This window comes from Dinoponera quadriceps, unplaced genomic scaffold (genome assembly GCF_001313825.1).
Source record: "Dinoponera quadriceps isolate SergipeBrazil2010 unplaced genomic scaffold, ASM131382v1 scaffold1395, whole genome shotgun sequence".
NCBI lineage: Eukaryota > Metazoa > Arthropoda > Insecta > Hymenoptera > Formicidae > Dinoponera > Dinoponera quadriceps.
In genome coordinates this window covers 1,033,594-1,048,104 of record NW_014556488.1, presented here as the reverse complement: position 1 = coordinate 1,048,104, position 14,511 = coordinate 1,033,594, and the positions used below count along the sequence as shown (strand labels likewise).

General features: G+C 35.4%; 4 protein-coding genes across 5 annotated transcripts; 2 read left to right on the top strand and 2 right to left on the bottom strand.

Moving 5' to 3' along the window:
• On the top strand, nt 1-4,160 carry LOC106747669 (putative fatty acyl-CoA reductase CG5065). The gene is made up of 10 exons (XM_014625426.1): nt 1-508; nt 592-731; nt 816-938; nt 1,246-1,371; nt 1,517-1,662; nt 1,736-1,845; nt 2,061-2,259; nt 2,496-2,738; nt 2,804-3,061; nt 3,181-4,160. Exons 1-10 carry the CDS (start codon nt 427-429, stop codon nt 3,269-3,271), a joined length of 1,518 nt encoding a protein of 505 aa, XP_014480912.1. The 5' UTR covers nt 1-426; the 3' UTR covers nt 3,272-4,160.
• Nucleotides 4,161-7,978: 3,818 nt separating this feature from the next.
• LOC106747673 lies at nt 7,979-10,223 on the bottom strand. Its single transcript, XM_014625430.1, has 6 exons — nt 9,871-10,223; nt 9,525-9,740; nt 9,240-9,446; nt 9,036-9,165; nt 8,624-8,955; nt 7,979-8,502 (listed from the first exon to the last, which is right to left on the bottom strand). The coding sequence occupies exons 3-6, from the start codon at nt 9,438-9,440 to the stop codon at nt 8,401-8,403; spliced, it is 765 nt and encodes a 254-aa protein (XP_014480916.1). The 5' UTR covers nt 9,441-9,446; nt 9,525-9,740; nt 9,871-10,223; the 3' UTR covers nt 7,979-8,400.
• Nucleotides 10,224-10,358: 135 nt separating this feature from the next.
• LOC106747670 (sulfatase-modifying factor 1) lies at nt 10,359-11,905 on the bottom strand. Of its 2 annotated transcripts, XM_014625428.1 has the most exons (5): nt 11,738-11,830; nt 11,263-11,672; nt 10,977-11,148; nt 10,706-10,889; nt 10,360-10,600 (listed from the first exon to the last, which is right to left on the bottom strand). In XM_014625428.1, the coding sequence occupies exons 2-5, from the start codon at nt 11,588-11,590 to the stop codon at nt 10,445-10,447; spliced, it is 840 nt and encodes a 279-aa protein (XP_014480914.1). In that variant the 5' UTR covers nt 11,591-11,672; nt 11,738-11,830; the 3' UTR covers nt 10,360-10,444. The 2 variants fall into 2 exon arrangements, with proteins under 2 accessions (XP_014480913.1, XP_014480914.1); XM_014625427.1 differs by having other exon boundaries at nt 10,359-10,600; nt 11,263-11,905.
• A 371-nt stretch (nt 11,906-12,276) lies between these two features.
• LOC106747672 (solute carrier family 35 member B1) lies at nt 12,277-13,389 on the top strand. The gene is made up of 2 exons (XM_014625429.1): nt 12,277-12,687; nt 12,794-13,389. Exons 1-2 carry the CDS (start codon nt 12,298-12,300, stop codon nt 13,367-13,369), a joined length of 966 nt encoding a protein of 321 aa, XP_014480915.1. The 5' UTR covers nt 12,277-12,297; the 3' UTR covers nt 13,370-13,389.
• Nucleotides 13,390-14,511: the final 1,122 nt, after the last annotated feature.

Below are 14,511 nucleotides of genomic sequence, written 5' to 3'. Positions count from 1 at the left end.
CCTTAAGAGCAGAGAATTTCTGAGGTAAACGTTGGCGGAGGACGGGATATGTGAGACTGTCGTAAATTAATCGGAGAAAAAAATAGATTCATTATTATTAACTATAGCTTGCGAATTTTACAAGATAATTAAGCATTGATCGATCGTTCCGAACATTTACAATCAACGGGTGCAACTGAACGCTCCCTGATCACACAAAATTAAATGTTAAAACACTTGATGGTAGAGAAAGTTGTGACATAATAAAACCACGAGACATAATGAGATTTAGTCAAAGTAACAGAACAGTGGCACTCATGTACACGCAATCATTTTAAGAATATGGTTAGAACGACGAAATAAAGAAATTCAAATTTCTGCTGAATTATTCTTCGAATCGGTTTTTACAACTATACGTTAAACGTCAGCGAATACAAACAGTCCAACATGAACCATTATGGGAACAACGTCATGGTTCAGAAAACGCCGATACAAACGTTCTACGCGGGCCAGTCGATCTTCATTACAGGTATTTACTGTGCAAATACAATATGATCATAAGTGAAATGATGAGCAATAATTTCTATATCATTGACGAATATAATAAATCAGGAGGAACAGGTTTCCTTGGGAAGATTTTGATCGAAAAATTGTTGCGAAGTTGTCCCGACATCTCTAAGATATACCTGTTAATACGGTCGAAGAAAGGCAAGAACATCGTAACTCGACTGAACGAAATATTCGAATATCCCGTGAGCATAAATAATACATAATAATGTAGATATTTTTACAACATTGTCGCGGGATACTTATATATCGGTATGACGGAATCGTAGATATTCAACCACGTAGGAGAGAAGATGCCTAACTTTCGTGATAAGATCGTGCCGATAACCGGTGAATTGAACGAAATAGACCTAGGATTCACAAAGAGTGACAAAGACCTACTAATACGCGAGGTGAGCGAATTGCTACTCTGAATTTAATCGTGAAATTCCCACAATAAAAATTTTATTGTACATCGTAACAATTACGTATCCAGTAAACACCAACGAACAATAACATAACATCGATGTTATAATTTCTCAGTCAACAATGTAAGTACAATATAATACGTATTTTATGTAACAGTTACATTTTTGAATGGGAAATTATAACATTGATGTTACGTTATACGATGATAAGCGTTTACTGGATATGATTCATGCAAGTCTGACTGTTTGTCATCTTCGAAATTGTGAAGACCATATTTATATTTCACTACAGATATCAATAGTATTCCATTTGGCGGCGAGTGTACGCTTCAATAACGACATCAAAGTCGCTACAATAATAAATGTAATTGGCACGCGTGCTATGTTGGACTTGGCCAAATGTATGCCGAACTTAAAGGTTCGTTAGCCCGATGAACACACATTCATTATTACAATCTATAATAACTTATTATAATCTAATATTCTAATTCATTATAGTTTATTATTATTCAGTTTATTATAATTTATTAATATTTAATTAGATATTGATATTTCTTTTGTAGTCGTTCATACACGTATCAACTGTATTTACAAATTGTCATATAAAACATATAGAAGAAAGATTCTACGAGTATGTTATTAATCCTGAAAAACTTATTACACTGATACGAACATCGACCGAAAATACGATTAACGAGACTCTAGCGAGGTATATATTCATATTATTTTACAAGACTAATATGTACGTAGAGTAAAAAACTTGAATTAAAGATGTTTTACAGAGTGGCACCACAGGGGCACAACACTTACACGTTTACAAAAGCGATAGCGGAAATAGTTGTTAGGGATAACAGTGGGAATTTACCAATCGGAATATTTCGACCAGCTGTAGGTAAGAAATCAGTCATAGCTATAATTTCAAAAAGTTGTCAGAAATTTGACAACCTGTCGACCCGAAAGCATTTGGAACTCTATTAGTCTTCCAACGTCGAAATTAGGAGGACTATAATTTGCAATTAGCATTCTCACAGAATTTTGTCATTTTTTGCACTCATTTTTAAATCCTTACAAAATCCTCTAAATATGTTGGCCTTCCTTCCTTTTTAGTTATAAATGCCGCTCACGAACCGCTTGCGGGATGGGTGGACAATTATCACACAATGATGGGATTTCTAGCACCTTTTTCCAAAGGTCTACTGAGATTTATAAGATGCGATAATAAGAATAAAATACATTTTATGCCAGTCGATATAACCGTAAATGCTCTAATTGCCAGTGCGTGGGACGTATTCAATCAGCCAAAAAGGTATGATGAACATTTCATTTTTTACGAACATTTCAGACACTTTTCCCGTATAAACTCGCTCATGAATTTCTAATTTCGTCTAAATATCCATATATAAATCTCGCCTCTCACATTTCAGCGCTGAGATAAAATGTATTTTCTTTTTTTCTTTGACCCGTTGTACAGTTGGATTTTCATATATATATTTGCACTGTAAATAGTTCTAACGTCTCATCTTGTTTCATGCTTAATTGCAGGAGAGGCGACAAAATGTTAATTTATAATAGTGTGTCGATGAACAACACGCCTTTGAAGCTGAGCGAATTGTACTCTTACGCAGAAATAGCCTGTGAAAAATACCCGGCGAACGGCTGCTACTGGCTACCGACTCTCACGTTAATCAAAAATAAATTTATATACACAGTATGCATTTGGTTCTGCCATCTGTTACCCGCTTTAATCATCGATATCTTTGCAAAATTTATAGGCGCTCGACAAAGGTATACGAAGTTCTACCATGTCTATGAAAATAATACTCGTGTTAACGTTATTTCACCTGTTTCAGTTTATGGAAATTGTACGGAAAAATTCACGATTTTTGCAAGTTAGTCGAATTTTTTATTGTCAATGAGTGGAGCTTTGATAACAGTAACATTCGTGCAATGTGGCAAAACATGAATAAAAGTGATCAGCTCTTATACAATTTCAATATGAAAAGTTTCGACTGGTTGAAATATAGTGAAAATGTTATTAAAGGCATGCAGCTATACTTGTTTAAGGATGATTTCAGTACTTTGGAGGTTAGCCGTGACAAATGGAAAAGGTGCGATTCTTTTTAATTCAATGATATAATACACGTTTGCATGAGATACGAATGATGTAAATGGTCATTCAAATTCTGAAATTTTGCTTTAATGTTTAATACGATATCATGAATTTCAGATTGTATTGGATACACCACACGACAAAGTTAACATTCATATTCATCGTCGGTATGTTCCTCTGGAAGCTATTAACAATTACGTTCTTGTAGCTTGCACACCTTTTCCATGTAATTATTTTACTTACACAAAATACTACAATCGCGCGTTACATCGTTTCTATGTAATGTTGTGCAATATTTATTGGAAAATACTATGATTTTGGGCAAAACAGTGTCATGACGGTCACTTAAGCGGAAACTCTCGTAAATCTGATAAAAAAATTTTAGGTTCGGGAACCGTTTAATGGACACCTTGGACAGATGTTCACTATAATATAGACTAGTGCAAAACATTTCATAAAAATATTTATCAGAGAGAAAAAAAGCAACATGATTTGATCGAGATTATTTCGACCTTGGAGTAATGTTGGTCAGCGATGTTTACAGTATGTCTGTATAAAATCAGAGAAGACACACATTTCACTGAAAATATTTATTAAAGAAGAAACATGATAAATATTTGACATATCTCGAAAAAATAGATAATTGTTTATTGATTTGCCATCTCAATAGTACCTATCAAGGCTATTCCAATCAATGCAATATTTGTGCGCCCAAACTCTGCAAAATGTACATCGAAAGCACATTTCGACATTTATTCCAAATTCTCCACGAAGAGAACTCTTAATCCTGGTCACCCCAGCACCGACTGGCCGACAATGCTCAAATTATATGTTTCCACAAATAGATTAATCACGTTATAACAATCCATTAATTCAGAAAACTAATATTCTTACTGCATATTAAAAGATTTTAGTGATATTGTAGAAAATAGTGTAATATTTTTGCATGAATTAGTATGAATAAATATAATTTAGTATGAATAAATGACTACCGCATGACTACCTTTTCAACAGCGATCCTTTTATCACAAAACGACGAGACAAACATTTCGCAATAGTCGAGCCGTGAACATTGCTAATATAACGGTGTTTCGTTTGATGATTCCTCCGTTCCTCCACAGCGGACGGAAACTTACAAAATTCAATTCGTACCGACCACAGCCGAAATATTTACATATGTCAAGGTCGAAATTATCCTAGAAAGATAAGTTAATATTAAAGTAATATGGAATTTTACTATGTACTCATTATATCAGCATTATCTCAGTTAATTGCGTCAAAAAATGTTTTACATATATAATGTTTATTTAGAAGTTTTTTTAGAAATATTTGGAACCATTTCACAAGAATTTCATGAAAATTTAAGGCTAGATATTTTCAAAAATATATCCACATGTAACGATTGGCCAACTAATAATTACGACGCATTATCTATTTTACATATAGTCTTAACCGTTACCCGATAAATATTTCATTCCCATTTTGCTCCGCTATAAGAGTTTTTTTCAGTGCAATTAAACTTCAGACATACAGCACTCGCGCTTCGAGATGTAATTAATATTTAAAACAATCTCGTTGTAGAAAAACGAAAAAAAAAACTATCGCACAAAAAGTCACACGTGGCGTAGTAACGCGTATTCCAAGTCGCACTGGGTTAAAGGTGGGAATTGGTTTTTTTGGTAGATGTTAATTCGGAAATTATTATAAAACCTATGTGTGTGTCCTCCTTTGTGTGTATAACTTTAATTCTATATACATTTATGTACACACTCTGTAAATATAATATTAACTCTTATATAATATGCACAAACATTATGGTGGTACAGAAAAATATTTACCGGAAGAAAAGGCAAATCCAAATGTAAATAAACATATGTTTTTCCTGTTTGAATTGTTTAAACATTAATTATTTGCTCACACTGTTCTAAGAAACATGTGCAGCCTTTATAATGGAATGAAATATTAATCCGAAAAATAAACTTAACAATGTAAATACATTCTATTTGTAATAGTTCATGCAAAACGGATGTGTAAAAAACATATGTAATTACATAAAATGTACTACTGCATTTATAATTATTATCGTTACGATATAAAAATAACCCGCTGATTGTACTGAACCAGCAGTTTATAAATTCGTTCCATAGCTTCTAGTTAATCATTGCAAATTTATAAGGTACTGATATACCTTAAGAGCAGATGGTTTCTAAACATTGGCCGAGGACAGAATATTTACTGTTTTTATGGAAATAACACTCGTGTTAATGTTATGTCAACTGTTTCAGAGTATGGAAATTTTATGAGAAAATTCAGATCCTGAATCAGACATTTTTTAGCAGTTTTACGAAAGTTTCCTAAGATGACCTCATTTTTACTCTATTTATGGAACCATTTGTTTCATCGTTCGTGATTAAACTAATATGCCAGTACACGATAACCAACATTTATTATAAACCAAACGACACAAATTCTATGTATATTAATTATCTTTATATTCATCTGGAAACTATTTGTAAATATATTCTAATAGCTTGTTCATCTTTCGAATGTAATTGTAATGTTAATAAGAAATTATAAACACACATTATATAATCATCGCGCGATGTGTTAATCAATATATTTATCTAAAAATATTATTTTTGGATAAATTAATTATTAATTTGTGGTAATATAAATTATCATTAATTTATGAGAAATATACGATATCTCAAGGAAGAGAAGTAAAAAATTCGGAATCTTTTGTCCATACGCAAAATCCGATATTTAAGTCAACTAGTATGTAAAATGTATTGATTTTATATGTATTTTTGTATCCGGTTGTTTTTCTTTTTTTGTACCAACTGTTTTTGTGGGTTAAAAACGGTGAAATATTTTTAAGGATTAATGTAAGAAATATATGTAAATATGAACATGCTAACCTTTTATTATAACTCCATGGTCTTAATCTCTGATCCTCCTTGATCCAAACTGGTTCCTTCGATACGACATCTACGTCTACCGAAATTGCACTCCTCCGGAAACCGCATCCACCGTGTAGCCGCAAAATCGGGCAATCTGAAACAAAAGGCAAATTTCCTGATCAGCTGTATAAATAAATGTGAATATATTAAGAACGTGAAGACTACATATTTCTCTCTTCTGACTGATAAAAATAAAAAGTGATAGTTACCCTTGAGACTTCAGGACACCGCCACTACTCGGGACGATCCTTCAGGCACGATGATCGCGCGTGTAATGTAACGTTTCCTGCGTCATTATATCAAAATGTCATATATAATTTCATAATAATTAACATTTGCTCGACGTTCAATCTGTCAGATCGAGCAACTTCTGCGTGTTGTGAAAACAGTCGCAAATCCGAAACAGTAACTCTGTGTCAAATTTCGTTCAATTTTGCAATCGACCGGTGATAAGAAGCAAAATGACCGCGAAATAAGTTGTGAAACGAGAATCGTGTGCGAGTCGAATAAATCGTCCTGCATTGCGGCGTCGTCTCGGTATCGCTCGTATTAATTGAGAGAATAGTGATTATTCTCGTCCTCACACGGCCCTCATCATGTGTCTCGCCATCGCTATGTACCTCATCACTGGAACGCTCAGCTTAATCCGACGAGTCGTGTCTACGATCGGCGGGTTTCTGTTAACCGTACTGGCTAAGGTAATCCTGTTGGTGGGTCGTACATGGTTAAGAAACAACTCCAGACGCCGAGCTACCAACGAGATTTTGGAATTGTTCACGGATTCTGAGGAGGATTATAACATAAGCGAGGCATCCCTCAAGTCGAAGCATTTTATTTGAAACGCCCCACCGTATAGACAAGTCATTCAAACAGATCCTTATTGTGTAGTACGGTGTCTCATACTAAGAATTAGAAAGAAACAGAATATTAATTAAAATTAGATTCGTTTCTATACTGATATTTACCAGGTAAAGTAAAATGTCCCACCAGAATTTTCCATGAAATAAACGGTCAAAATATCTGTATGCTTGATTTAAAAGTACGTGTACTCATCCGGAGTCGTAGATGAAGAGAAAAGCGACATGGAGGGAAACTGTCTGATTGGCTAGCTGAATTACGTGTTTCAGCGCCATATTGTTTCCATTTATGGATGAATTATCGTTGTAGCTTGCCATTAACTTTTCTGCCAATTCCAATGTACGGCCGTGAACGCCCAAGCTATACTTCACATGTCATTTTTTACTAACCCGTGTACTTTTTTATAATCCATAAGCCAACTTCCGAGAGCAGCTAACCTACTTTGATGTCTCTTTGTTCTTTTTAGCTGCACTGCTGCCATAAGTTAGAACAAAACTAGTATATTTTGTATCGCTCAAATTTGTCGCGCCAGTTCAGCAGTGTAGCTAAAAAGAACGGACCACTACTGTTATACAGAGAAATAAGATGGCCGCTTTCGATATATCGCAACTGTTGCTTCTCTATTTATCTAGGACTCTATTCTTATCTACTGAAAGATAATAATTTGAATGCCAGTCGCTAAATAATACATAGTAGAGATTACTTTTTATATAACAATATATGAGTTATAATATTATATAATTAATACTTTTAATAATTCAAAATATTCATCTGTGTGTGCGTGTGATTACGTAAAATATAATCAGACGATAAAAAGTCGAAGGATAGATGTAATACTCTTAACTGTTTAACTAGACGATAAAAAGTCGAAGGATAGATGTAATACTCTTAACTGTTTAACTTTTTTTAACAGTTTGGATACTATTCACAAAAATAGTTATATATAACTATTGTATTTTTCACGTGTATAAATCCAATATAAACTTTTACAATATACATTTCAATATAAATATCATAAGCAATCTTAACTGAGATATAATTGGACGGAATACGTTATATATTGTATGAGAAATACTTGCGGTAAGTAAAAAAAAATATACTTACTATAGATCTAATAATTTGTCTTACACATGGATACAATAAATTCTCAAATATCTGTCACTAAAATCTACTATTAAGAGCTATCGCACAGTGATGAATAAAAAATCATATATCTTATACTAGTGTCGATTAATCTGTCCCTTAAAAATACCTTTAAAGAAGATGTAATATCAATTGATCTCCTTCTTGCAAGATCTCGGAAAGAGCAGTGCAACTACTCTGTCATGTGTAACTATATAACTTTTTTTTTATCAAGTTCAAGTTCGTTATGTGTGTTAGTTTAAATATATGGTCATCTTATATCATTGCTTAGCTGAAAGAACTGCTTTGATTGCTTCGCCGTCTTGTCTTAACGTGTAAGACGCGAGGAAAAATTTGTATATATAAAATATAATATCATATGTATGTGCACATGTAATTAATTAACAGGCATAGTGGATACCGCACTATGAGGGGTTGTTGGTCGAGATCCAGCGATAGAATGTGTTGTTGATGCATTCAGAGATTGCATTGTACCAATCTGAAATAAAATATAATACGTTAAACGTCTCAATAGCAAGACAACCTTGGTTTGTGTTATGCGTGCAATGATTACAATATATTAATACAATTCTTTTTAAAACGAAACAAATATATCATACCCGCAGATGAGCCAGATCTTCTAATCTTGTTAAATCACACAGCTCAAGATATAAAGAATATACAATGAGCCAACCGTATATAGAAACACAGACAAATATTATCCACAGAAGGCATATCAAAATATTGTAGGCAAATATCATATCGTTCACAATACTGAAGAATAAAAAGGCGAACAATCGAAAACTAGTGAATATGGCGAAACTGTACAACCAAGGCACCATTTTTTTCTCATGTTCTTTTCGCAGAGCCTTGATCAATATCATAGAAGTCACAAAGACGACTATTCCACCCAACAAAGAGAACAATGCAAAAACAATCAGTGCATTTCGAACTGGAAAAAAAAACAAATTAATGTATAGTTTTGTAATTTCATTAACTTTTATGATCGATTTCATTATAAAATAAACTTACTATGTTGATTGCCCACATACACAAATTCATATGATATGATGTAATACCCATAATGAGTAGAGCCAGGTGCAGCTTGTGATAGGCAATAGATATCAAAAATAGCTGTACATATCGTAAAAAAGGCCAGACACTGAAAAGACATTTATCTTGTAACATAATATAACGAAGAAAAAAATATAAGAGTGAATTTTATCAAATGCTTACCAATGAGAATATAGCGGTGAACATAGCACCTCTTTGAATATCCAGTACATAAGCATGTGTGACTATTGGTTTTTGATACCATGGAATTTTCACACTGCGCGCGGATCTTGATGACCTCAAATTCGCACTGCTGCGAGTAGTAGTTACATGGGAATATACAGATGGTGTTCCCATGCTGGGTGACTTCTTTCCGTAATGCATCTTGATCTGATGTCGAGGGAAATCAATCTCAAATATCAAATAAAGTAAAAAACAATATGTGTTAACAATTTTACTTATACTTACGAATTATGAAGTCCTTGAATAGTTAATGAACTGTGTATATTCCTTATATGTTGCAAAATGTTTAATATGTATTTAACAACATATATTTTGTCTAGAAGACATAATGTAAACAACAAAGTGATAAATAATACAGTTGTTTAATAAAACTGCCAAATGTTCAAGCTAGCTTCTGTATGAGTTTAGTTTCTCAAATTAATGATCACATCACTCCAACAACTGTAAAAACATCGATACAATAGTGTGGCATGAAGTTAATAGCAAACCTATGCAAGTGCTATAAATGATTCATAGCATAGATCTTTCGTTATGTTTAAAATGTTTACGCTGTAACAGAAGGGATACTTACAAACTACATGTATGTTGTATTCACCTACTGCATTTGTACAACAAAGTATGTATACAAAATATGTAAAAGGTCTCGCATGTTAATTTACTCGCGGTGGACACGCCTTGTCAAACATTCTAAACACTAGCCACTCGCTTGTGTGTAATAATTTCTGGGCAGTGTTCTGGAAAACTCAGTGCTGCCAATAGCGTATATGAAATTACACTAGTAAATTGATTCCTCCCGCTCCCTAGTAAAATGGAAATCATAGCGCGACTCAACGACCAATCAAACGGTCTCTTACCTTTGACGTAGTAAGATTCAACATCAAGATCAACCAATCATTTATCTTCAAATTCCTTTCAAAACCAGTTCGAATTTTGAATAAAATATATAGAGCAACGTTAATATTTTAAGGTACATCGCATTACAAAACAAATTAATCTTTCTACACTTTTCAAAATGAAAAGTAGGATCTTGGAAATGTGGTATATTGTAGTTTCACAGAGAAAAATATCGAATTTTATTCATAAAATTATTCTCAGTCTTCATAATATTCTTTTTTACCTTTAACACTTTTGATACGTTGTTTTACTTATACTGACAATGCACATCTGAAACCTAAATTTCCAGCAGATGTGTCGGGTGTATTTTGACTGCGTGCAGCACATCTGTATCGGTGGCAATAATTTATATGACAAAGATAGGAGCCACCTTTTTTGACTTTATCGGTACCGCTGGATGGGCCAGTCTGAAAATATATTTAATAAGTACTTCATTATACAATATATTATACAACACTTATTTTATTGTACTATATATTTAACACAGGTCTCAATATTAAGTAAATACCTACAGGATTTGTCTGCTTATCGCGAGAGTAATTTGTCATCCACCAATCAGATGTCCATTCCCAAACGTTTCCAACGATATTGTGCAGGCCATATTTATTTTGCGGAAACGTTGTAACTGGTGAGGTGCTTTTGTATCCATCTTCTGCGGTGTTTCTTATAGGAAATTCACCTTGCCAAATGTTGACCCTGATGAATTGATGTTAAGCATGTCAAGTTCTTATAAGACCTTACATGCGATATGAACTGCAGAAATATAAAATAAGTCCAACTTACTTGTGCTGATTATTTGGCATTACTTTATTTCCCCATGGATACTGTCTGTCGGAGAGATTGCCACGGCACGCAGCTTCCCATTCTGCCTCGGTCGGCAACCTCTTCCCCAGCCAACTGCAATAAGCAGTCGCGTCGTTCCAGGAGACATGAACAACAGGATGGTCCATCCTGGCTAAATACCTTTTAATTAATTAACTTCTTAACTTATTATAAAAGAGACAACTTGTACGACGAATCATGGTGTGTTTGAAGAATATCACAAATCTGCCTTCTCTCGTATACTTACAAGTAATATTTGAGTCAGGACCTTCCGGGTGTTGCCATGTGGCTCCTTTCACGGGTAACCACCAAGGAGCTTCCGCAACGGCTTGTTTGATCACGTTCTTTGTATCTTGTGACAAAAGACCTTCGAAGACGAAAGAATCTCCAAAACGCTCCGCTTCTGTGATATATCCGGTGGAGCTTGCGAAAGCTGAGAACTCTTCGTTGCTCACCTCGTATTTATCTAGATAAAAACTATCTAACAGTACTTCTCGCTTCGGTCCTTCTCCATCGGCTACGAAAACCGGATCGTTCGTTCCAATGGAATACGCGCCGGCAATGATTTCGACCATCTTTCCCGTTCGCTCATCGTTCGTGCTACCGGTTGTAGCTATTTTAGAATAATCTACGACACAATATTCCTCTTTGCGGGGACTGAAAATATTCAGTCGGTTCAATCGCTTGCCGCAATGACAGCTGTCATCGTTCGTGGCACTCACATACAAGTAGAAGCAGCCGAGAATCGTTAGTACTCTGCAGGAAAGTGTCATTTCTTTTTTTCCTTTTTTGTATCGGAAAATCGAATTTGCAAAGTCGTATCTTGAGCCGCTTGACGACGTACGATCACGATATTTACTTATAGTCATGAATTGAATAAACGTCAAACACGAAAACACAAAAGAGAGGTAACAGCTCGGACGATATTTTCGAATTGACAGCTGGCAGTTTTCTCTTAGGCGCGCCGTGTCGCACTCGTGATTCGCCACACATCAGCCGTAGGATCTATCGCTACTGGCTCTCAGGGTCTCTGAGTCTTCACGCGCGACTTTCGATTGGCCGCCTCGCTTGCACGCTGCGATACAATTTGGAGATTATCTCGCGACCGGTACAACGAACTGTGCACCAAGCATAACTTCGACGAGAAAGGGGCAACGTCAACGTAACCAGCAGTTGCCCGCCACGTACAATTTGCACTGCATGCTCGCTCCGGCGGCGAGACAACGCGGACAGCGCGCGAAGAAACGTCGGTCTCGCGGCTCTACATGACGATCTGCTGAAAATGATGGCCACTAACAAGCACTCCAAGCTGCTGGTCTGCGCGGCCGGTATATTCGTGTGCTACTTCTATTTCGGCATGTTGCAAGAAAAGATAACCCGCGGGCAGTACGGCGACGAGAACAACAGGGAGAAGTTCACGTATATGTTCGCGTTGGTCTTCGTTCAGTGCCTGGTTAATTATGTATTCGCCAAGACCATATTGCTGACGGTGATGAAGCAGGGCGAGGACACCACGTCGACTCTGTATTACTTCCTCTCCGCCTTGACGTATTTGCTCGCTATGGTGTGCAGTAACATGGCACTCAAGTTTGTCAATTATCCGACACAGGTGATCGCGAAGTCCGGCAAGCCCATCCCTGTGATGATACTCGGTGTACTGCTGGGAAAAAAGGTATGAGACCCGGTCGTCTCGATAAGTCGTTTACGTCCCTCGCAATAATCTCTGTAGAGCAACGGCAATTTTCTACCACCCATAATTCTTGCCATTCGATTTGCAGGTGTATCCAGTTAGAAAGTACCTGTTCATCCTTCTGATTGTCGTTGGGGTTGCGCTGTTTATGTATAAAGATGGTGTAGTCGCGAAAAAGCAATCGGAGGAACAATCGTCAGTCGGGGAATTGTTGTTACTGTTATCGTTGATGATGGATGGACTGACGAGTGCGGTGCAAGAGAGAATGAGAGCAGAGCACAAGACAAAATCAGGCCACATGATGCTCAACATGAATATCTGGTCTGTTATATTTAGCGGCGTCGTGATCCTCATTTCCGGAGAACTCTCTGAATTCATTGGTTTCCTTCAGCGATATCCTTATACCATATGGCATATAGGGACGTTTTCCATAGCCGGGGCGTTCGGGCAATACTTTATATTTCTAACGGTGGCTGAATTCGGCCCGTTGCCGTGCTCAATTATAACCACCACCAGAAAATTCTTCACCGTTTTAGGCTCTATATTGATCTTCGGTAATAATCTCACACCTAGACAATGGTTAAGTACGTTTATAGTGTTCTCAGGTCTGTTTCTAGATGCTACATATGGTAAGGATAAAAATAAGAAGGGAACTGCAAATTAGGATATTGTGTAATTACCTCAACATCTGCTTAAGGGACAGAAAAACAGCAGTTTCCTGAATGGTACACATATATACTTCCACTGCGATTAAGATATCGCCTATCTCTCTCTAAAAATAACTTATGATATATTAGGAACATTGAGATTCCTAACAATAGGTCCAAAAGAATAGAAACAATAGTGTTAAATTGATATATTATTCCCACTGGTATTTTTTTTACAAGCAATAAGATTAGGCTCCAATGATCTTTGGGGATGTGTTGCTACATGAGAGATTTTGTATGAACTTTCCTGCAGTTACACGCAGAATTCAATGCAAAGAAGCAATGAAGAATATACACATATATCTGTAAATATGAACATGTTATAACATGTGTTTACATTACTTTTGAATTATTTTCTGGTTTATCCTCTAATATCAGAGCTTGAATAAGAGAAATTTCATGGACTTCCTTCAATATTAAATTATTCTTGTATTTTTTTCTAATATATAATTTATGTTTAAAGTCAGGGACTGACAAGAGCAAAATAAGCAAGATATATACTTGTTATATATTTATATCATGTATGTATAAAACTTGCCAAAACTGTACAAAACGAGATAATGCGATTGCACAAAGAGACAATAGTGTAAACAAGTCCTTCCATTTGTTAGAAAAAATACAATTGTACTCAGTTGAATTCTCTCACTATAGTCTGCTGCCACCTGATACCTTGTTATCTGAGCAATTCACTGTAAGAGTTAATTTATATATATATCAATGATTTTATATTTAATTTGATATATAATATTTATTGTATATCTTATCGATAGATCTTACGTCTGACTTTTACTATGTCACTCTTTCAGCAGCGCTACGTATGAACAATATTTAAATGAAACATTTTCTACACACACACACACACACACACACACACACACACACACACACACACACACACATATGTATATATATATATATGTTATTTGACGAATAAAAATAGTAAACCGCAAGACGATGTTGTGTAAATAAAGCAAGACCTTCTGATAATAAACAGAATTAATCACTTGTACGATAAGCAACGCGAAACTCCACGTTCTTTCGCACGATATATCCGCATGGGCCGGCATATCACGCTCGATGTGACTGCCGATAACCTTGA

Coding starts and splice junctions, on each gene's coding strand:
- LOC106747669 (XM_014625426.1), top strand. CDS start 427: ATGAACCATTATGGGAACAACGTCATGGTTCAGAAAACGCCGATACAA. Junction 1,846..2,060: donor AATATTTCGACCAGCTGTAG/GTAAGAAATCAG, acceptor CTTCCTTTTTAG/TTATAAATGCCGCTCACGAA. Junction 2,739..2,803: donor TTTATAGGCGCTCGACAAAG/GTATACGAAGTT, acceptor CACCTGTTTCAG/TTTATGGAAATTGTACGGAA.
- LOC106747673 (XM_014625430.1), bottom strand. CDS start 9,440: ATGCATTACGGAAAGAAGTCACCCAGCATGGGAACACCATCTGTATAT. Junction 9,166..9,239: donor TCACCGCTATATTCTCATTG/GTAAGCATTTGA, acceptor ATGTCTTTTCAG/TGTCTGGCCTTTTTTACGAT. Junction 8,956..9,035: donor GTATGTGGGCAATCAACATA/GTAAGTTTATTT, acceptor TTTTTTTTCCAG/TTCGAAATGCACTGATTGTT.
- LOC106747670 (XM_014625427.1), bottom strand. CDS start 11,884: ATGACTATAAGTAAATATCGTGATCGTACGTCGTCAAGCGGCTCAAGA. Junction 11,149..11,262: donor TCCTGACTCAAATATTACTT/GTAAGTATACGA, acceptor AAAGGTATTTAG/CCAGGATGGACCATCCTGTT. Junction 10,890..10,976: donor ATGCCAAATAATCAGCACAA/GTAAGTTGGACT, acceptor TCAATTCATCAG/GGTCAACATTTGGCAAGGTG.
- LOC106747672 (XM_014625429.1), top strand. CDS start 12,298: ATGATGGCCACTAACAAGCACTCCAAGCTGCTGGTCTGCGCGGCCGGT. Junction 12,688..12,793: donor GTGTACTGCTGGGAAAAAAG/GTATGAGACCCG, acceptor TTCGATTTGCAG/GTGTATCCAGTTAGAAAGTA.